We start from the raw sequence: 21,446 nt of genomic DNA on the forward strand, positions 1-21,446 counted from the left end.
CACTGAATCTCAGTACTAGAGGAGTCACTACAGACCCTGGTTCAGAGGTCTAAGGCATCTCAATACTAGAGGAGTCACTACAGACCCTGGTTCAGAGGTCTAAGGCATCTCAGTACTAGAGGCGTCACTACAGACCCTGGTTCAGAGGTCTAAGACATCTCAGTGCGAGAGAAGTCACTACAGACCCTGGTTCAGAGGTCTAAGACACTGCATCTCAGTGCTAGAGGAGTCACTACAGACCCTGGTTCAGAGGTCTAAGACATCTCAGTGCGAGAGGAGTCACTACAGACCCTGGATCAGAGGTCTAAGGCACTGCATCTCAGTACTAGAGGAGTCACTACAGACCCTAGTTCAGAGGTCTAAGACACTGCATCTCAGTACTAGAGGCGTCACTACAGACCCTGGTTCAGTGGTCTAAGGCACTGCATCTCAGTACTAGAGGCGTCACTACAGACCCTGGTTCAGTGGTCTAAGGCACTGCATCTCAGTACTAGAGGAGTCACTACAGACCCTAGTTCAGAGGTCTAAGACACTGCATCTCAGTACTAGAGGTGTCACCAACAGACACCCTGGTTCGAATCCATGCTGAATCGCAAGCGGCCGTGATTGGGAGTCCCATAGGGCGGCCCACCATTGGCTCAGTGTCGTCCGGGGGAGCCCGTCCATTGGGTGTCCCATAGGGCGGCGCACCATTGGCTCAGTGTCGTCCGGGTTTGGCTGGGGTAGGCCGTCCATTGGCTCAGTGTCGTCTGGGGGAGGCCGTCCATTGGCTCAGTGTCATCCGGGGGAGGCCGTCCATTGGGTGTCCCATAGGGCGGCGCACCATTGGCTCAGTGTCGTCCGGGTTTGGCTGGGGTAGGCCGTCCATTGGCTCAGTGTCGTCTGGGGTAGGCCGTCCATTGGCTCAGTGTCGTCCGGGGTTTGCTGGGATAGGCCGTCCATTGGCTCAGTGTCGTCCGGGGTTGGCAGGGGTAGTCCATCCATTGGCTCAGTGTCGTCCGGGTTTGGCTGGGGGAGGCCGTCCATTGGCTCAGTGTCGTCCGGGGTTGGCAGGGGTAGTCCATCCATTGGCTCAGTGTCGTCCGGGGTTGGCTGGGGGAGGCCGTCCATTGGCTCAGTGTCGTCCGGGGTTGGCTGGGGTAGGCCGTCCATTGGCTCAGTGTCGTCCGGGTTTGGCCGGGGTAGTCCATCCATTGGCTCAGTGTCGTCCGGGTTTGGCAGGGGTAGTCCATCCATTGTAAATGTAATCGTTTGTTCTGAACTGACTTGCCTCGTTAAATAAAGGTAGAATAAAAAAAAAAATTCAGGATGAGGAAATGTAGTGGTATTTCAGTTCCCCTTTCGTTCTGTCTGTAGAAACTGGACTCGTCTGAGAGGAACAACGGCTTCAGTTTCAGCATTGAGAGTTCAGGAGATTTCTTTGAATAATGTACACACATAAATACAAGTTTATTTAAACCAAATGCGATCTTTTTGACACCATGCTATTTGTCAACAATAATGAATTTCCAAAATTGAAGCAATCAAAGCCAGACCGCGCTTCAGTAGATTGAGTTACACTGAATTGAATCTCACTGTAATGAAATGGCATGGAGGAATGTGTTTCTCTGAATGAGCAGTTTAAACTGAATGGCCATTTTGTGTCAGAAGCTGCTTCCTTCCATTAGAGAAGAACCCTGCCTGTCTCCGAAATGGTGGCCCTATTGCCTATATCGTGCCCCAGTGAAACTATATGGAATGGAAACTGCTGAGTCTATGGGCTCTGGTCAACAGTAGTGCACAATATACAGAGCCTTCAGGAACTATTCACACTCCTGGACTTTTTCCACATTTTGTTGTGGAAATGGGATTAAAATGGATTCCGTTGTCATTTTGTTGTCAACGATCTACACAAAATGGTCTGTCAAAGTGCTTATCAAATTCTAACATATTTGTAAAGCACTTGTATATCTTGATTAGATAATTATTCAACCCCCTGAGTCGATACGTTAGAATCACCTTTAGCAGTGATTACAGCTGTGAGTCTTTCTGGGTAAGTCTCTAAGAGCTTTGCAAACCTGGATTGTACAATATTTGCAATTTTTTTTAAAATTCTTCTTCAAGCTCTGTCAAGATGGTTGTTGATGATTGCTGGACAGACATGTTCAGATCTTGCCGTAGATTTCCAAGCAGATGTACGTGACAACTGTAACTCGGGAACATTCACTGTCTTCTTGGTAAACAACTCCAGTGTATATGTGCCCTTGTGTTTTAGGGTATTGCTGAAAGGTGAATTCATCTCCCAGTGTCTGGTGGAAAGCAGACTGAACCAGGTTTTCCTCTGGGATTTTGCCTGTGTTCAGCCATAACGTGATCCAGCCACCACTATACGAGACAATATGGAGAGTGGTGCTCAGTGACGTATTGGATTTGCCCCAAACATAACACTTTTGTATTCAGGACAGAGTTCATTTATTCGCGACATTTTCTTTTGCAGTTTTACTTCAGTGCCTTGCTGTAAACAGGATGCATGTTTGTTATTCTGTTCAGACGTCCTTCTCTCCACTCTGTCATTTAGATTAGTATTGTGGAGTAACTACAATGTTGTCGATCCTCAGTTTACTTTCACAGCCATTAAAACTCTGTAACTGTTTTAAAGTCACCATTGGCCTGGTGGTGAAATCCCTGAGCGGTTTCCTTCCTCTTCGGCAACTGAGTTAAGGATGCCTGTATCGTTGTAGTGACTGGGTGTATTGATACACCATCCATAGTGTAGTAACTACACCGTGCTCTAACGGATATTCAATGTCAGATTTTTAACATTTTTACCCATCTACCAATAGGGGCCCTTCTTTGTAACGCAAAACCTCCCTGGACTTTGTGGTTGAATCTGTGTTTTGAAATTCACTCCTCGCCTGAGGGACCTCACAGATAATGTTATGTGTGGGGGTACAGAGACGTGGTAGTCATTTAAAAATCATGCTAAACATTATTATTGCACACACATTGAGTCCATGCAACTTCTTATGTGACTTGTTAAGCAACATTTTGACTCCTGAACGTATTTAGGCTCCTTACCATAACAAAGGGGTTGAATACTTATTGACTCAATACATTTCAGCTTTTCATTATTTATTAAATTTTTTTTTTTTTTAATTTTACCTTTATTTAACCAGGCAAGTCAGTTAAGAACAAATTCTTATTTTCAATGACGGCCTGGGAACAGTGGGTTAACTGCCTGTTCAGGGGCAGAACGACAGATTTGTACCTTGTCAGCTCGGTGGTTTGAACTTGCAACCTTCCGGTTACTAGTCCAATGCTCTAACCACTAGGCTACCCTGCCGCCCCATGAATTAATTTGTAAAAAATAAATAAATCTAAAAATAAAAATTCCATTTTGGCATTGTGGAGTATCGTGTGTGGATCAGTGACCAAATAAAATGTCAATGTGATCCATTTAAAATGCCTGTAACACAACAACATGTGTAATAAGTCGAAGGGCGTGAGCACTTCCTGTATGGATGCCATTGAGGATGGAAAGTAGAGGTTGAAAAATCCTAATCGGTCGACCTCTAATGAAACATCACCTCCATTCCATCTCCCTGAGGACCAAAGCCAATAGCCACCTAGACTGATTACAGTAGACCGTTTCTCTTTGAGTTTACTGTAAATCAGGAGTGGTCCGGGTCCCGTCCTCCTCTTTCTCTGATAACTGTGTCAGGACCGTTCCAGGGTGTTTTTAAGGTCTGACCTCTGACCTCTCTCTGTGTTTTTTGATCCAGGGTGTTTTTAAGGTCTGACCTCTGACCTCTCTCTGTGTTTTTTGATCCAGGGTGTTTTTAAGGTCTGACCTCTGACCTCTCTCTGTGTTTTTTGATCCAGGGTGTTTTAAGGCCTGACCTCTCTGTGTTTTTGATCCAGGGTGTTTTAAGGCCTGACCTCTCTGTGTTTTTGATCCAGGGTGTTTTAAGGCCTGACCTCTGTGTTTTTGATCCAGGGTGTTTTAAGGCCTGACCTCTGACCTCTCTGTGTTTTTGATCCAGGGTGTTTTAAGGCCTGACCTCTGTGTTTTTGATCCAGGGTGTTTTAAGGCCTGACCTCTCTGTGTTTTTGATCCAGGGTGTTTTAAGGCCTGACCTCTCTGTGTTTTTGATCCAGGGTGTTTTAAGGCCTGACCTCTGACCTCTCTGTGTTTTTGATCCAGGGTGTTTTAAGGCCTGACATCTGACCCCTCTGTGTTTTTTGATCCAGGGTGTTTTAAGGTCTGACCTCTGACCTCTCTGTGTTTTTGATCCAGGGTGTTTTAAGGCCTGACCTCTCTGTGTTTTTGATCCAGGGTGTTTTAAGGCCTGACCTCTCTGTGTTTTTGATCCAGGGTGTTTTAAGGCCTGACCTCTCTGTGTTTTTGATCCAGGGTGTTTTAAGGCCTGACCTCTCTGTGTTTTTGATCCAGGGTGTTTTAAGGCCTGACCTCTCTGTGTTTTTGATCCAGGGTGTTTTAAGGCCTGACCTCTCTGTGTTTTTGATCCAGGGTGTTTTAAGGCCTGACCTCTGACCTCTCTGTGTTTTTTGATCCAGGGTGTTTTAAGGCCTGACCTCTGACCTCTCTGTGTTTTTGATCCAGGGTGTTTTAAGGCCTGACATCTGACCCCTCTGTGTTTTTTGATCCAGGGTGTTTTAAGGTCTGACCTCTGACCTCTCTGTGTTTTTTGATCCAGGGTGTTTTAAGGCCTGACCTCTGACCTCTCTGTGTTTTTGATCCAGGGTGTTTTAAGGCCTGACATCTGACCCCTCTGTGTTTTTTGATCCAGGGTGTTTTAAGGCCTGACCTCTCTGTGTTTTTGATCCAGGGTGTTTTAAGGCCTGACCTCTCTGTGTTTTTGATCCAGGGTGTTTTAAGGCCTGACCTCTCTGTGTTTTTGATCCAGGGTGTTTTAAGGCCTGACCTCTCTGTGTTTTTGATCCAGGGTGTTTTAAGGCCTGACCTCTCTGTGTTTTTGATCCAGGGTGTTTTAAGGCCTGACATCTGACCCCTCTGTGTTTTTTGATCCAGGGTGTTTTAAGGTCTGACCTCTGACCTCTCTGTGTTTTTTGATCCAGGGTGTTTTAAGGTCTGACCTCTGACCTCTCTGTGTTTTTTGATCCAGGGTGTTTTAAGGCCTGACCTCTGACCTCTCTGTGTTTTTGATCCAGGGTGTTTTAAGGCCTGACATCTGACCCCTCTGTGTTTTTTGATCCAGGGTGTTTTAAGGTCTGACCTCTGACCTCTCTGTGTTTTTTGATCCAGGGTGTTTTAAGGCCTGACCTCTGACCTCTCTGTGTTTTTGATCCAGGGTGTTTTAAGGCCTGACATCTGACCCCTCTGTGTTTTTTGATCCAGGGTGTTTTAAGGCCTGACCTCTCTGTGTTTTTGATCCAGGGTGTTTTAAGGCCTGACCTCTCTGTGTTTTTGATCCAGGGTGTTTTAAGGCCTGACCTCTCTGTGTTTTTGATCCAGGGTGTTTTAAGGCCTGACCTCTCTGTGTTTTTGATCCAGGGTGTTTTAAGGCCTGACCTCTCTGTGTTTTTGATCCAGGGTGTTTTAAGGCCTGACATCTGACCCCTCTGTGTTTTTTGATCCAGGGTGTTTTAAGGTCTGACCTCTGACCTCTCTGTGTTTTTTGATCCAGGGTGTTTTAAGGTCTGACCTCTGACCTCTCTGTGTTTTTTGATCCAGGGTGTTTTAAGGCCTGACCTCTGACCTTTCTGTGTTTTTGATCCAGGGTGTTTTAAGGCCTGACCTCTGACCCCTCTGTGTTTTTGATCCAGGGTGTTTTAAGGCCTGACCTCTGACCCCTCTGTGTTTTTGATCCAGGATGTTTTAAGGACGACCGCATCGTGTTCTGGACATGGATGTTCTCCACGTACTTCATGGAGAAGCTGTCGCCGCGGGAACAGGACGACATGTTGTTTTACGTCCGCAGGAAGCTGTCATACGTCAGCCCCGACCAATCAGAGGGCAAGAAGGTGAGTGAGTGAAAGAGAGTGAACCGGTCTCTGGCAGAAGTTGTTTTCCCTCCACCTCAGTGTGTGTGGTTTGTTACTGTTGCTCTGGGACACAGTCTAGTACAGTGTGTGTGGTTTGTTACTGTTGCTCTGGGACACAGTCTAGTACAGTGTGTGTGGTTTGTTACTGTTGCTCTGGGACACAGTCTAGTACAGTGTGTTGTTTTTATTGGTTGATTTCCAGTTTTTAAGTTTAAGTTTTTTTTTTTAATATTGAGGAGTGAAGTATCATGTTACCCACATGTTACCCACATGTTACCCACATGTTACCGATCACATGAACATCCTTTTCTGACTCAAATAGCATTCCATCAAGATTACTCTTATGTCAAAAAGACTTTCAAATCTACATTTTGGTATATAAAACGTTTAAGTTGTGTGCATTGGAAAATATCTACCTTGGTCAATCCAAAATTAAAATATCTTTCCGATTACCAAGTTATTTACGGTGTCTATGCCTTTTTAGTTTTCCATGTGAACCAATTTATCAGTGAGTTCTGAAAAGCTATCGAGGATTATTCCACAGGGTTGTTTCTAGGGAGGGATATTGGTTCTTGTAGATTATGTTTCCTTTTCTTCTATAGTGTTATAGTGTTCTATAGTGTTATAGTGTTCCATAGTGTTATAGTGTTCCATAGTGTTATAGTGTTCCATAGTGTTATAGTGTTCCATAGTGTTATAGTGTTCCATAGTGTTATAGTGTTCCATAGTGTTATAGTGTTCCATAGTGTTATAGTGTTCCATAGTGTTATAGTGTTCCATAGTGTTATAGTGTTCCATAGTGTTATAGTGTTCTATAGTGTTATAGTGTTCTATAGTGTTCTATAGTGTTCTATAGTGTTCTATAGTGTTATAGTGTTCTATAGTGTTATAGTGTTCTATAGTGTTATAGTGTTCTATAGTGTTCCATAGTGTTATAGTGTTCCATAGTGTTATAGTGTTATAGTGTTTTATAGTGTTATAGTGTTTTATAGTGTTATAGTGTTCTATAGTGTTATAGTGTTCTATAGTGTTATAGTGTTCTATAGTGTTATAGTGTTCCATAGTGTTATAGTGTTCCATAGTGTTATAGTGTTCCATAGTGTTATAGTGTTCTATAGTGTTATAGTGTTCTAGAGTGTTATAGTGTTCTAGAGTGTTATAGTGTTCTAGAGTGTTATAGTGTTCTAGAGTGTTATAGTGTTATAGTGTTCTATAGTGTTATAGTGTTTTATAGTGTTATAGTGTGTGTTATAGTGTGTGTTATAGTGTTATAGTGTTTTATAGTTCTATAGTGTGTTCTATAGTGTGTTCTATAGTGTGTGGTATAGTGTGTGGTATAGTGTGTGGTATAGTGTGTGGTATAGTGTGTGGTATAGTGTGTGGTATAGTGTGTGGTATAGTGTGTGGTATAGTGTGTGGTATAGTGTGTGGTATAGTGTGTTATAGTGTGTTATAGTGTTCTATAGTGTTATAGTGTTATAGTGTTTTATAGTTCTATAGTGTGTTATAGTGTTCCATAGTGTTCTATAGTGTTCTATAGTGTTATAGTGTTATAGTGTTCCATAGTGTTATAGTGTTCCATAGTGTTATAGTGTTCTATAGTGTTATAGTGTTCTATAGTGTTATAGTGTTCTATAGTGTTCTATAGTGTGTTCTATAGTGTGTTCTATAGTGTGTTCTATAGTGTGGTATAGTGTGTGGTATAGTGTGTTATAGTGTTCTATAGTGTTATAGTTCTATAGTGTGTTCTATAGTGTGTTCTATAGTGTGTTCTATAGTGTGTGGTATAGTGTGTGGTATAGTGTGTGGTATAGTGTGTGGTATAGTGTGTGGTATAGTGTGTGTGGTATAGTGTGTGTGGTATAGTGTGTGTGGTATAGTGTGTGTGGTATAGTGTGTGTGGTATAGTGTGTGGTATAGTGTGTGGTATAGTGTGTGGTATAGTGTGTGGTATAGTGTGTGGTATAGTGTGTGGTATAGTGTGTGGTATAGTGTGTTGTAGTGTGTTGTAGTGTGTTGTAGTGTGTTATAGTGTGTTATAGTGTGTTATAGTGTGTTATAGTGTGTTATAGTGTGTTATAGTGTGTTATAGTGTGTTATAGTGTGTTATAGTGTGTTATAGTGTGTTATAGTGTGTTATAGTGTGTTATAGTGTGTTATAGTGTGTTATAGTGTGTTATAGTGTGTTATAGTGTGTTATAGTGTGTTATAGTGTGTTATATAGTGTGTTATATAGTGTGTTATATAGTGTGTTCTATAGTGTGTTCTATAGTGTGTTCTATAGTGTTATAGTGTTATAGTGTTATAGTGTTATAGTGTTATAGTGTTTTATAGTGTTATAGTGTTTTATAGTGTTATAGTGTTTTATAGTGTTTTATAGTGTGTTATAGTGTGTTATAGAGTTCTGTATTGTTATAGTGTTCTAAACTGTGTAGTTGTTAATGTTTTTGTCTTTATCCTCCTCCCATCACCTCTGTATTAACAGCCTGGGGAGAGATGGTGAAGGAGGTGTAGTTGGTATAGCCCCTCCTCCTCCCATCACCTCTAACAGCCTGGGGAGAGATAGTGAAGGAGGTGTAGTTGGTATAGCCCCTCCTCCTCCCATCACCTCTAACAGCCTGGGGAGAGATGGTGAAGGAGGTGTAGTTGGTATAGACCCTCCTCCTCCCATCACCTCTAACAGCCTGGGGAGAGATAGTGAAGGAGGTGTAGTTGGTATAGCTCCTCCTCCTCCCATCACCTCTAACAGCCTGGGGAGAGATAGTGAAGGAGGTGTAGTTGGTATAGCTCCTCCTCCTCCCATCACCTCTAACAGCCTGGGGAGAGATAGTGAAGGAGGTGTAGTTGGTATAGACCCTCCTCCTCCCATCACATCTGTATTAACAGCCTGGGGAGAGATAGTGAAGGAGGTGTAGTTGGTATAGCCCCTCCTCCTCCCATCACCTCTAACAGCCTGGGGAGAGATAGTGAAGGAGGTGTAGTTGGTATTGACCCTCCTCCTCCCATCACCTCTGTATTAACAGCCTGGGGAGAGATAGTGAAGGAGGTGTAGTTGGTATAGCTCCTCCTCCCATCACCTCTAACAGCCTGGGGAGAGATAGTGAAGGAGGTGTAGTTGGTATAGCCCCTCCTCCTCCCATCACCTCTAACAGCCTGGGGAGAGATAGTGAAGGAGGTGTAGTTGGTATAGCCCCTCCTCCTCCCATCACCTCTGTATTAACAGCCTGGGGAGAGATAGTGAAGGAGGTGTAGTTGGTATAGCCCCTCCTCCTCCCATCACCTCTGTATTAACAGCCTGGGGAGAGATAGTGAAGGAGGTGTAGTTGGTATAGCCCCTCCTCCTCCCATCACATCTGTATTAACAGCCTGGGGAGAGATAGTGAAGGAGGTGTAGTTGGTATAGCCCCTCCTCCTCCCATCACCTCTGTATTAACAGCCTGGGGAGAGATAGTGAAGGAGGTGTAGTTGGTATAGCCCCTCCTCCTCCCATCACCTCTGTATTAACAGCCTGGGGAGAGATAGTGAAGGAGGTGTAGTTGGTATAGCCCCTCCTCCTCCCATCACATCTGTATTAACAGCCTGGGGAGAGATAGTGAAGGAGGTGTAGTTGGTATAGCCCCTCCTCCTCCCATCACCTCTGTATTAACAGCCTGGGGAGAGATAGTGAAGGAGGTGTAGTTGGTATAGCCCCTCCTCCTCCCATCACCTCTAACAGCCTGGGGAGAGATAGTGAAGGAGGTGTAGTTGGTATTGACCCTCCTCCTCCCATCACCTCTATTAACAGCCTGGGGAGAGATAGTGAAGGAGGTGTAGTTGGTATTGACCCTCCTCCTCCCATCACCTCTATTAACAGCCTGGGGAGAGATAGTGAAGGAGGTGTAGTTGGTATTGACCCTCCTCCTCCCATCACCTCTAACAGCCTGGGGAGAGATAGTGAAGGAGGTGTAGTTGGTATAGCCCCTCCTCCTCCCATCACCTCTAACAGCCTGGGGAGAGATAGTGAAGGAGGTGTAGTTGGTATAGCCCCTCCTCCTCCCATCACCTCTAACAGCCTGGGGAGAGATAGTGAAGGAGGTATAGTTGGTATAGACCCTCCTCCTCCCATCACCTCTAACAGCCTGGGGAGAGATAGTGAAGGAGGTGTAGTTGGTATAGCCCCTCCTCCTCCCATCACCTCTAACAGCCTGGTGAGAGATAGTGAAGGAGGTGTAGTTGGTATAGCCCGTACTCCTCCCATCACCTCTATTAACAGCCTGGGGAGAGATAGTGAAGGAGGTGTAGTTGGTATAGCCCGTACTCCTCCCATCACCTCTATTAACAGCCTGGGGAGAGATAGTGAAGGAGGTGTAGTTGGTATAGCCCGTACTCCTCCCATCACCTCTATTAACAGCCTGGTGAGAGATAGTGAAGGAGGTGTAGTTGGTATAGCCCGTACTCCTCCCATCACCTCTATTAACAGCCTGGGGAGAGATAGTGAAGGAGGTGTAGTTGGTATAGCCCCTCCTCCTCCCATCACCTCTAACAGCCTGGGGAGAGATAGTGAAGTGCTTCTTCATCAATACTGGCTTTGGACAGGATATAATAGATTATAGAGCTGGGATAAATGGCCAAAATATCATATCACAATATTTTCCTCATTTCCGACAGTGTTTTATGTTTTTGTATATAATAATGGTTGTAAACGTGCTTCATGAGTAGTGCCTGACCCAGGTGGAAACACATACACTCTAAGTGATTCCAATTAGTGGTGACCACTAACTAACTAACTAACCAGTCTGGTTGTTCTGAGACCTGTATTAGCGGTGACCACTAACTAACCAGTCTGGTTGTTCTGAGACCTGTATTAGTGGTGACCACTAACTAACCAGTCTGGATGTTCTGAGACCTGTATTAGTGGTGACCACTAACTAACCAGTCTGGATGTTCTGAGACCTGTATTAGTGGTGACCACTAACTAACCAGTCTGGATGTTCTGAGACCTGTATTAGTGGTGACCACTAACTAACTAACTAACCAGTCTGGTTGTTCTGAGACCTGTATTAGTGGTGACCACTAACTAACCAGTCTGGATGTTATGAGACCTGTATTAGTGGTGACCACTAACTAACCAGTCTGGATGTTCTGAGACCTGTATTAGTGGTGACCACTAACTAACCAGTCTGGATGTTCTGAGACCTGTATTAGCGGTGGCCACTAACTAACTAACCAGTCTGGATGATCTGAGACCTGTATTAGTGGTGACCACTAACTAACTAACCAGTCTGGATGTTCTGAGACCTGTATTAGCGGTGACCACTAACTAACCAGTCTGGTTGTTCTGAGACCTGTATTAGCGGTGACCACTAACTAACCAGTTTGGATGTTCTGAGACCTGTATTAGTGGTGACCACTAACTAACTAACCAGTCTGGATGTTCTGAGACCTGTATTAGTGGTGACCACTAACTAACTAACCAGTCTGGATGATCTGAGACCTGTATTAGTGGTGACCACTAACTAACTAACCAGTCTGGATGTTCTGAGACCTGTATTAGTGGTGACCACTAACTAACTAACCAGTCTGGATGTTCTGAGACCTGTATTAGTGGTGACCACTAACTAACCAGTCTGGATGTTATGAGACCTGTATTAGTGGTGACCACTAACTAACCAGTCTGGATGTTATGAGACCTGTATTAGCGGTAACCACTAACTAACCAGTCTAGATGTTCTGAGACCTGTGTTAGTGGTGACCACTAACTAACTAACCAGTCTGGATGTTCTGAGACCTGTGTTAGTGGTGACCACTAACTAACTAACCAGTCTGGATGTTCTGAGACCTGTATTAGTGGTGACCACTAACTAACTAACCAGTCTGGATGTTCTGAGACCTGTATTAGTGGTGACCACTAACTAACTAACCAGTCTGGATGTTCTGAGACCTGTATTAGTGGTGACCACTAACTAACTAACCAGTCTGGATGTTCTGAGACCTGTATTAGTGGTGACCACTAACTAACCAGTCTGGATGTTCTGAGACCTGTATTAGTGGTGACCACTAACTAACCAGTCTGGATGTTCTGAGATCTGTATTAGTGGTGACCACTAACTAACTAACCAGTCTGGTTGTTCTGAGACCTGTATTAGTGGTGACCACTAACTAACCAGTCTGGATGTTCTGAGACCTGTATTAGTGGTGACCACTAACTAACTAACCAGTCTGGATGTTATGAGACCTGTATTAGTGGTGACCACTAACTAACCAGTCTGGATGTTCTGAGACCTGTATTAGTGGTGACCACTAACTAACTAACCAGTCTGGATGTTCTGAGACCTGTATTAGTGGTGACCACTAACTAACTAACCAGTCTGGATGTTCTGAGACCTGTATTAGTGGTGACCACTAACTAACTAACCAGTCTGGATGTTCTGAGACCTTTATTTGTGGTGACCACTAACTAACCAGTCTGGATGTTCTGAGACCTTTATTTGTGGTGACCACTAACTAACCAGTCTGGATGTTCTGAGACCTGTATTAGTGATGACCACTAACTAACCAGTCTGGATGTTCTGAGACCTGTATTAGTGGTGACCACTAACTAACCAGTCTGGATGTTCTGAGACCTGTATTAGTGGTGACCACTAACTAACCAGTCTGGATGTTCTGAGACCTGTATTAGTGGTGACCACTAACTAACCAGTCTGGATGTTCTGAGACCTGTATTAGTGGTGACCACTAACTAACCAGTCTGGATGTTCTGAGACCTGTATTAGTGGTGACCACTAACTAACCAGTCTGGATGTTCTGAGACCTGTATTAGTGGTGACCACTAACTAACCAGTCTGGATGTTATGAGACCTGTATTAGTGGTGACCACTAACTAACCAGTCTGGATGTTCTGAGACCTGTATTAGTGGTGACCACTAACTAACCAGTCTGGATGTTCTGAGACCTGTATTAGTGGTGACCACTAACTAACCAGTCTGGATGTTATGAGACCTGTATTAGTGGTGACCACTAACTAACCAGTCTGGATGTTCTGAGACCTGTATTAGTGGTGACCACTAACTAACCAGTCTGGTTGTTCTGAGACCTGTATTAGTGGTGACCACTAACTAACCAGTCTGGATGTTCTGAGACCTGTATTAGTGGTGACCACTAACTAACCAGTCTGGTTGTTCTGAGACCTGTATTAGTGGTGACCACTAACTAACCAGTCTGGTTGTTCTGAGACCTGTATTAGTGGTGACCAATTTCCAGTGTAAACTCTTCACTTCCTTGTCTGGCCTTTTTCATATTGATTATGGATATGAGAATGTGATCAAAACCGTATACACTTCGATTACCTTGTTTTTGCCAAGTAACAGATAAGCATAGCATATATCCGTAGACATTTATACAATTAAAGGTAGGAAGCAGGAGTTTTTCCTCACCAATGTAACACATTATGGTCAAAGACTTAAATAACTTAGTTGTAGTCATGATCTGGTTACTTGTAAGTACAAACCTAGTTATGTTTTTGGGTTATTACATATTTATTAACTTATTTCCGGGATACGCTACCCACAATGCACCAATGTTCGACTTCATATGGAAGATCTACTCTGCTCCTGAGTTTGTATTTTAGCTCAAGCTGTCTTAGCCGCTAGCCATGCTAGCATGTCATTACATTCCAGACCAAGTGTTGGTGGACGAAGTTTGACGTGAACAAGAAGCAGATGGAGCATGCAGCATGCTCTTCGCATACATTGTAGCTTGTGGGAACCCGTTAGCATGGCAGGGAGCAAAACAAAAGAGAAAATCTCCCTGCTTGCTCTAATTGTGTAGTACCTCGTCTGTTCTCGGGGCGGCAGGGTAGCCTAGTGGTTAGAGCGTTGGACTAGTAACCGGAAGGTTGCGAGTTCAAACCCCCGAGCTGACAAGGTACAAATCTGTCGTTCTGCCCCTGAACAGGCAGTTAACCCACTGTTCCCAGGCCGTCATTGAAAATAAGAATTTGTTCTTAACTGACTTGCCTGGTTAAATAAAGGTAAAAAAATAAAAAATAAATTCTCCTTTTTTGTTTTGTCAACTTTGTCTTGTCAACTTCTCCCTGCAATATAGCCCTGAGTACCAGGCCATTAGGACCTGATAGAGGGACAATAGAGTCCTGAGTACCAGGCCATTAGGACTTGATGGAGGGACAATAGAGCCCTGAGTACCAGGCCATTAGGACCTGATAGAGGGACAATAGAGCCCTGAGTACCAGGCCATTAGGACCTGATGGAGGGACAATAGAGCCCTGAGTACCAGGCCATTAGGACCTGATGGAGGGACAATAGAGCCCTGAGTACCAGGCCATTAGGACCTGATGGAGGGACAATAGAGCCCTGAGTACCAGGCCATTAGGACCTGATGGAGGGACAATAGAGCCCTGAGTACCAGGCCATTAGGACCTGATGGAGGGACAATAGAGCCCTGAGTACCAGGCCATTAGGACCTGATGGAGGGACAATAGAGCCCTGAGTACCAGGCCATTAGGACTTGATGGAGGGACAATAGAGCCCTGAGTACCAGGCCATTAGGACCTGATGGAGGGACAATAGAGCCCTGAGTACCAGGCCATTAGGACCTGATGGAGGGACAATAGAGCCCTGAGTACCAGGCCATTAGGACCTGATGGAGGGACAATAGAGCCCTGAGTACCAGGCCATTAGGACCTGATGGAGGGACAATAGAGCCCTGAGTACCAGGCCATTAGGACTTGATGGAGGGACAATAGAGCCCTGAGTACCAGGCCATTAGGAGCTGATTGGTGTGTAGTCAGTTGGGTTCTATCAAGGACCAGGCCGTTAGGACCTGATTGGTGTGTAGTCAGTTGGGTTCTACCAAGGACCAGGCCGTTAGGACCTGATTGGTGTGTAGTCAGTTGGGTTCTACCAAGGACCAGGCCGTTAGGACCTGATTGGTGTGTAGTCAGTTGGGTTCTACCAAGGACCAGGCCGTTAGGACCTGATTGGTGTGTAGTCAGTTGGGTTCTACCAAGGACCAGGCCGTTAGTGACCTGATTGGTGTGTAGTCAGTTGGGTTCTACCAAGGACCAGGCCGTTAGGACCTGATTGGTGTGTAGTCAGTTGGGTTCTACCAAGGACCAGGCCGTTAGTGACCTGATTGGTGTGTAGTCAGTTGGGTTCTACCAAGGACCAGGCCGTTAGTGACCTGATTGGTGTGTAGTCAGTTGGGTTCTACCAAGGACCAGGCCGTTAGGACCTGATTGGTGTGTAGTCAGTTGGGTTCTACCAAGGACCAGGCCGTTAGGACCTGATTGGTGTGTAGTCAGTTGGGTTCTACCAAGGACCAGGCCGTTAGTGACCTGATTGGTGTGTAGTCAGTTGGGTTCTACCAAGGACCAGGCCGTTAGTGACCTGATTGGTGTGTAGTCAGTTGGGTTCTACCAAGGACCAGGCCGTTAGTGACCTGATTGGTGTGTAGTCAGTTGGGTTCTACCAAGGACCAGGCCGTTAGGCCCTGATTGGTGTGTAGTCAGTTGGGTTCTACCAAGGACCAGGCCGTTAGGACCTGATTGGTGTGTAGTCAGTTGGGTTCTACCAAGGACCAGGCCGTTAGGACCTGATTGGTGTATAGTCAGTTGGGTTCTATCAAGGACCAGGCCGTTAGGACCTGATTGGTGTGTAGTCAGTTGGGTTCTACCAAGGACCAGGCCGTTAGGACCTGATTGGTGTGTAGTCAGTTGGGTTCTACCAAGGACCAGGCCGTTAGTGACCTGATTGGTGTGTAGTCAGTTGGGTTCTACCAAGGACCAGGCCGTTAGTGACCTGATTGGTGTGTAGTCAGTTGGGTTCTACCAAGGACCAGGCCGTTAGGACCTGATTGGTGTGTAGTCAGTTGGGTTCTACCAAGGACCAGGCCGTTAGGACCTGATTGGTGTGTAGTCTGTTGGGTTCTACCAAGGACCAGGCCGTGAGTGACCTGATTGGTGTGTAGTCAGTTGGGTTCTACCAAGGACCAGGCCGTTAGGCCCTGATTGGTGTGTAGTCAGTTGGGTGTAACCGCCATGTCCAGAGTTAATTAAAGGAGATGGAAGTTGACTCAGCAGAATGTGGTCTTGACTCATGACTGCCGCTGTGGCGGTAATATGGGCACCACAACAGCCCCAGACACAAATACCAGTATAGGAACGAGTCGACAACATGATTTGGGTTTAACAGAATATGAGCTATGAAAAGGAGCGTTTTTCACGCGACAGTTTTTAGTTTTATAGGACAACTGACTAGATCAATGTTACACTGTGCATAGAATGGAAGACATTTGCATGTTGTAAATCTAGCATTTAAGAGGACAATCTGCAGTTCATATAGCTATGTTCTAACTAAAGGACTTTGTGAAGGACCTTCACAGGTTCACAGGCCTAATCTTCATGGATATGGCTTTCACAGAGTAGAAGGTCTTCCATCCCCTCCAGTTGACTCCCATCTGTGAGTTCAATCCCCACGTGTAAAGACCGTTTGGGTTTGAGAAGTAACACTCGTTGTACCAATAACCTCCGACCGCGCCGACTGCACAGTTGGTGTCCTGGTCTCGGTCGAAGGTGGAGAACTTCATACCGCTGTGATAGGTGAGAGAGTCCCCTTGGTTCAGGCAGGAAACACGGGTCAGATGTTATACAACCTATCAGAGCCCTGGTCAAAATCAGTCTATGATGTCACAGTGTGATCTAGGACCAGCCCCCTACGTCCTTTCTATGTAATACTATTCATTATGATCTCTAATAAACTGATCCCAGATCAGCTCTAAGATGGTGTATCTGTACGGTCCCCCCTGTCCTTTCTATGTAATACTATTCATTATGATCTCTAATAAACTGATCCCAGATCAGCTCTAAGATGGTGTATCTGTACGGTCCCCCCTGTCCTTTCTATGTAATACTATTCATTATGATCTCTAATAAACTGATCCCAGATCAGCTCTAAGATGGTGTATCTGTACGGTCCCCCCCTGTCCTTTCTATGTAATACTATTCATTATGATCTCTAATAAACTGATTCCAGATCAGCTCTAAGATGGTGTATCTGTACGGTCCCCCTCAGGGGGGTTGTATTCACTATGAATCAAACAGAACCGAATGAGGGAACTTAGCTGAACTCTGGACTAATGAATACAGCTCAGATGTTTCTCTAAGGAAGTTTAAACTGTTCTCACCTGCTCCTCCATCTTTAAAGCCAGTAACCTGGAGTTTGTAGCCATCCAGTTCAGGATCTGTGACTTTGGGAGAGATGGCGAAGGAGGAGTAGAAAGCGTAGGCTTTCTGTCCGTCGAAGTCCTCCATGTCCACCCTCAACTCGTAATTCTTTTTCAGGGTCAGGAGGTAGATGGTGTCCAGACCTGCAGCGAACAGACCAGAGGTGAACCTTTTTTAGAACAGAGATATTCAACTGTTACATTGGTTCACAGGCTGCTGGTTTTCTCTTCTACCTGGTAATTAATATCACCCACCTGGTGTCCCAGGTCTAAACCAGTCCCTGATGAAGAGGAACAATGTGAGAAAATGTAGTGGGCGCTGGCGTCGAGGTCAAGAGTTGAGTTTTTAAAATGATCTTTATTTCTATCATGCAGATGTCTTTGGTCAGCAAGGAGAGTCATGTCTTTGGTCAGCAAGGAGAGTCATGTCTTTGGTCAGCAAGGAGAGTCATGTCTTTGGTCAGCAAGGAGAGTCATGTCTTTGGTCAGCAAGGAGAGTCATGTCTTTGGTCAGCAAGGAGAGTCATGTCTTTGGTCAGCAAGGAGAGTCATGTCTTTGGTCAGCAAGGAGAGTCATGTCTTTGGTCAGCAAGGAGAGTCATGTCTTTGGTCAGCAAGGAGAGTCATGTCTTTGGTCAGCAAGGAGAGTCATGTCTTTGGTCAGCAAGGAGAGTCATGTCTTTGGTCAGCAAGGAGAGTCATGTCTTTGGTCAGCAAGGAGAGTCATGTCTTTGGTCAGCAAGGAGAGTCATGTCTTTGGTCAGCAAGGAGAGTCATGTCTTTGGTCAGCAAGGAGAGTCATGTCTTTGGTCAGCAAGGAGAGTCATGTCTTTGGTCAGCAAGGAGAGTCATGTCTTTGGTCAGCAAGGAGAGTCATGTCTTTGGTCAGCAAGGAGAGTCATGTCTTTGGTCAGCAAGGAGAGTCATGTCTTTGGTCAGCAAGGAGAGTCATGTCTTTGGTCAGCAAGGAGAGTCATGTCTTTGGTCAGCAAGGAGAGTCATGTCTTTGGTCAGCAAGGAGAGTCATGTCTTTGGTCAGCAAGGAGAGTCATGTCTTTGGTCAGCAAGGAGAGTCATGTCTTTGGTCAGCAAGGAGAGTCATGTCTTTGGTCAGCAAGGAGAGTCATGTCTTTGGTCAGCAAGGAGAGTCATGTCTTTGGTCAGCAAGGAGAGTCATGTCTTTGGTCAGCAAGGAGAGTCATGTCTTTGGTCAGCAAGGAGAGTCATGTCTTTGGTCAGCAAGGAGAGTCATGTCTTTGGTCAGCAAGGAGAGTCATGTCTTTGGTCAGCAAGGAGAGTCATGTCTTTGGTCAGCAAGGAGAGTCATGTCTTTGGTCAGCAAGGAGAGTCATGTCTTTGGTCAGCAAGGAGAGTCATGTCTTTGGTCAGCAAGGAGAGTCATGTCTTTGGTCAGCAAGGAGAGTCATGTCTTTGGTCAGCAAGGAGAGTCATGTCTTTGGTCAGCAAGGAGAGTCATGTCTTTGGTCAGCAAGGAGAGTCATGTCTTTGGTCAGCAAGGAGAGTCATGTCTTTGGTCAGCACAGGAGAGTCATGTCTTTGGTCAGCACAGGAGAGTCATGTCTTTGGTCAGCACAGGAGAGTCATGTCTTTGGTCAGCACAGGAGAGTCATGTCTTTGGTCAGCACAGGAGAGTCATGTCTTTGGTCAGCAAGGAGAGTCATGTCTTTGGTCAGCAAGGAGAGTCATGTCTTTGGTCAGCAAGGAGAGTCATGTCTTTGGTCAGCACAGGAGAGTCATGTCTTTGGTCAGCAAGGAGAGTCATGTCTTCGGTCAGCACGGAAAGCTTACTTCATTTTTTTTGTATATTCTGTACCAGTCAAAAGTTTGGTACTGTTGGAAAATAAATTCCAGTTGAAGCTGGTTGAGAGAATGCCTAGAGTGAACAAAGCTGTCATCAAGGCAAAAGGATGGCTACTTTGAAGTATCTCAAATATAAAATATATTTTGATTTTAACACTTTTTTTTGGTTTCTACATGTTTCCATATGTGTTATTTCATACTTTTGATGTCTTCACTATTATTCTACAATGTAGAAAATAGTAAAAAATGAAGAAAAACCTTTGAATGAGTAGGTGTGTCCAAACTCTGGACTGGAAGTGAATATATTTTTGTACATGTTATTATTTCCTGTTGGGATTTGGCCCTGTTGGGATTTGGTCCTGTTGGGATTTGGCCCTGTTGGGATTTGGTCCTGTTGGGATTTGGCCCTGTTGGGATTTGGTCCTGTTGGGATTTGGTCCTGTTGGGATTTGGCCCTGTTGGGATTTGGCCCTGTTGGGATTTGGTCCTGTTGGGATTTGGCCCTGTTGGGATTTGGCCCTGTTGGGATTTGGCCCTGTTGTGATTTGGGATTTGGTCCTGTTGGGATTTGGCCCTGTTGTGATTTGGGATTTGGCCCTGTTGGGATTTGGCCCTGTTGGGATTTGGCCCTTTTGGGATTTGTGATTTGGTCCTGTTGGGATATGGCCCTGTTGGGATATGGCCCTGTTGGGATTTGGCCCTGTTGGGATTTGGCCCTGCCTGACTACTGACCGTCACAACAACCTCACAAATAGAGAAGTCAATTTAACAAACCAATGATGAATTTAAATTATCCAGGGTGTTTTCATGGATGATCTGTCCTTGAAAAGGCTCTTTGAAAGAAGTTCTTTACCCAGCCAGTACTCTCCTGCTGCGTGTCCAAAGCCGTTCTTGTACTGGTCCCATCCTCTGTAGAAGTTCACTGTCCCATCCATCCTCCTCTGAAACACCTGGAAGGAGGGGAAGGTAGAGGGAGGTGGGGGGAGAGAGGAGAAATTATAAGCATCTAGGCCATGTCGTCAAGTACTGACTCAGGAGAATTCAGTTCCAACGGTTGATCAGATCTCTTATCTGGCAGAATACTGTTGTCTTAAAATACTTCAACAAGATCAGTCTGTCGATGTAGCATGTTTTTGTTGATGCTGACTAGTATGGTTTGTAAGGTGTTGAGGCCGACTCTAGTATGGTCTGGAGGGGTTGAGGCCGACTCCAGTCTGATCTGGAGGGTTGAGGCCGACTCAGTCTGGTCTGGAGGGGTTGAGGCCGACTCCAGTCTGATCTGGAGGGGTTGAGGCCGACTCCAGTCTGGTCTGGAGGGGTTGAGGCCGACTCCAGTCTGGTCTGGAGGGGTTGAGGCCGACTCAGTCTGGTCTGGAGGGGTTGAGGCCGACTCCAGTCTGGTCTGGAGGGGTTGAGGCCGACTCCAGTCTGGTCTGGAGGGGTTGAGGCCGACTCCAGTCTGGTCTGGAGGGGTTGAGGCCGACTCCAGTCTGGTCTGGAGGGGTTGAGGCCGACTCCAGTCTGGTCTGGAGGGGTTGAGGCCGACTCCAGTCTGGTCTGGAGGGGTTGAGGCCGGCTCCAGTCTGGTCTGAACACTGGTTATGTACTCTGTTAAATAGTTTCCTACTAGTTGACCTACTCACAGTCCATTTCCCTCCGTCGGTGTCCATATCACAGTAGACGTATCGAGGAGAGTTGGGTCCAGCAGGGTACATCCTGTAGACACCACTGGTCTTAGAGCCGTCGTTGTAGATATCAGCACAGTCCAGAGGCTGGAACATCAGCCCCTTAGAATGAACTGCTACTGACAGCAGCAACACATAGAGAATCCTCAGGGCCTGGAACACAGAGAGCCTATTAAATGGGGATTTATTTTATGTAATTCTATGTTTTGACACATAATCATTTTCTGCTCCATATATGGAAATGCATGTCTGTTTACATATAAACAGTCTGTAGTGGTAAAATGTTTCAGTTGTAAAATGTAGGCTTCAACTTACATGCATTGTTGGGACGGTTATCTGTCTTTTTCCAGTTGGTTTTCAGCCCGACAAAGAAAATAATGTGATTGTGACTCTTATCCATCCTTTTGTGTACTTTTTAGAAGGGGTGGGTTGATCATGATTGGCTGATTTTATTATCAGGGAAGCAAACACGATTTCACAATATGGACATTTCCACTTCTGTAGTTTCCTGGACTCTGTCTTTTTAAACACAGTTTATCTTCTATCCATATAGCCTAAGTTTTCTCCATATTACATGCATGTACTCTAACTTTCTGCTCATATTTTGTTAGTCAATTGTTGAATGTTGTTTACACAGTCTGTTTCCCTCCCGTCAGGTTCCCTATCGCGGTCAGGTTCCCTATCGCGGTCTGTTTCCCTCCCGTCAGGTTCCCTATC

At 45.3% G+C, this 21,446-nt stretch overlaps 2 protein-coding genes across 2 annotated transcripts in view; one reads left to right on the forward strand and one right to left on the reverse strand.

The window, feature by feature from the left end:
* The window catches only part of LOC135515598 (uncharacterized protein KIAA0930 homolog), a 504,429-nt gene that overhangs the window by 14,276 nt on the left and 468,707 nt on the right, over positions 1–21,446 (forward strand). The window contains exon 2 of the mRNA XM_064939220.1: positions 5,834–5,985. Coding sequence (XP_064795292.1) covers positions 5,834–5,985 — 152 coding nt within the window. The remainder of the gene's footprint in view (positions 1–5,833; positions 5,986–21,446) is intronic.
* On the reverse strand, positions 16,180–21,130 carry LOC135515594 (microfibril-associated glycoprotein 4-like). Its single transcript, XM_064939213.1, has 5 exons — positions 21,045–21,130; positions 20,688–20,882; positions 19,898–19,994; positions 17,185–17,367; positions 16,180–16,613 (listed from the first exon to the last, which is right to left on the reverse strand). The coding sequence occupies exons 1-5, from the start codon at positions 21,048–21,050 to the stop codon at positions 16,378–16,380; spliced, it is 717 nt and encodes a 238-aa protein (XP_064795285.1). The 5' UTR covers positions 21,051–21,130; the 3' UTR covers positions 16,180–16,377.

Source organism: Oncorhynchus masou, chromosome 27, assembly GCF_036934945.1.
Source record: "Oncorhynchus masou masou isolate Uvic2021 chromosome 27, UVic_Omas_1.1, whole genome shotgun sequence".
Taxonomy (NCBI): Eukaryota; Metazoa; Chordata; class Actinopteri; order Salmoniformes; family Salmonidae; genus Oncorhynchus; species Oncorhynchus masou.

Bases quoted from the DNA above. Each gene is read 5' to 3' on its own strand.
- LOC135515594 (XM_064939213.1), bottom strand. The intron at 19,995-20,687 runs GTGAGTAGGTCA...CCCTCCTTCCAG, and splicing joins CCGACGGAGGGAAATGGACT to GTGTTTCAGAGGAGGATGGA. The intron at 17,368-19,897 runs GTAAAGAACTTC...TGTTCGCTGCAG, and splicing joins AGCAGGAGAGTACTGGCTGG to GTCTGGACACCATCTACCTC.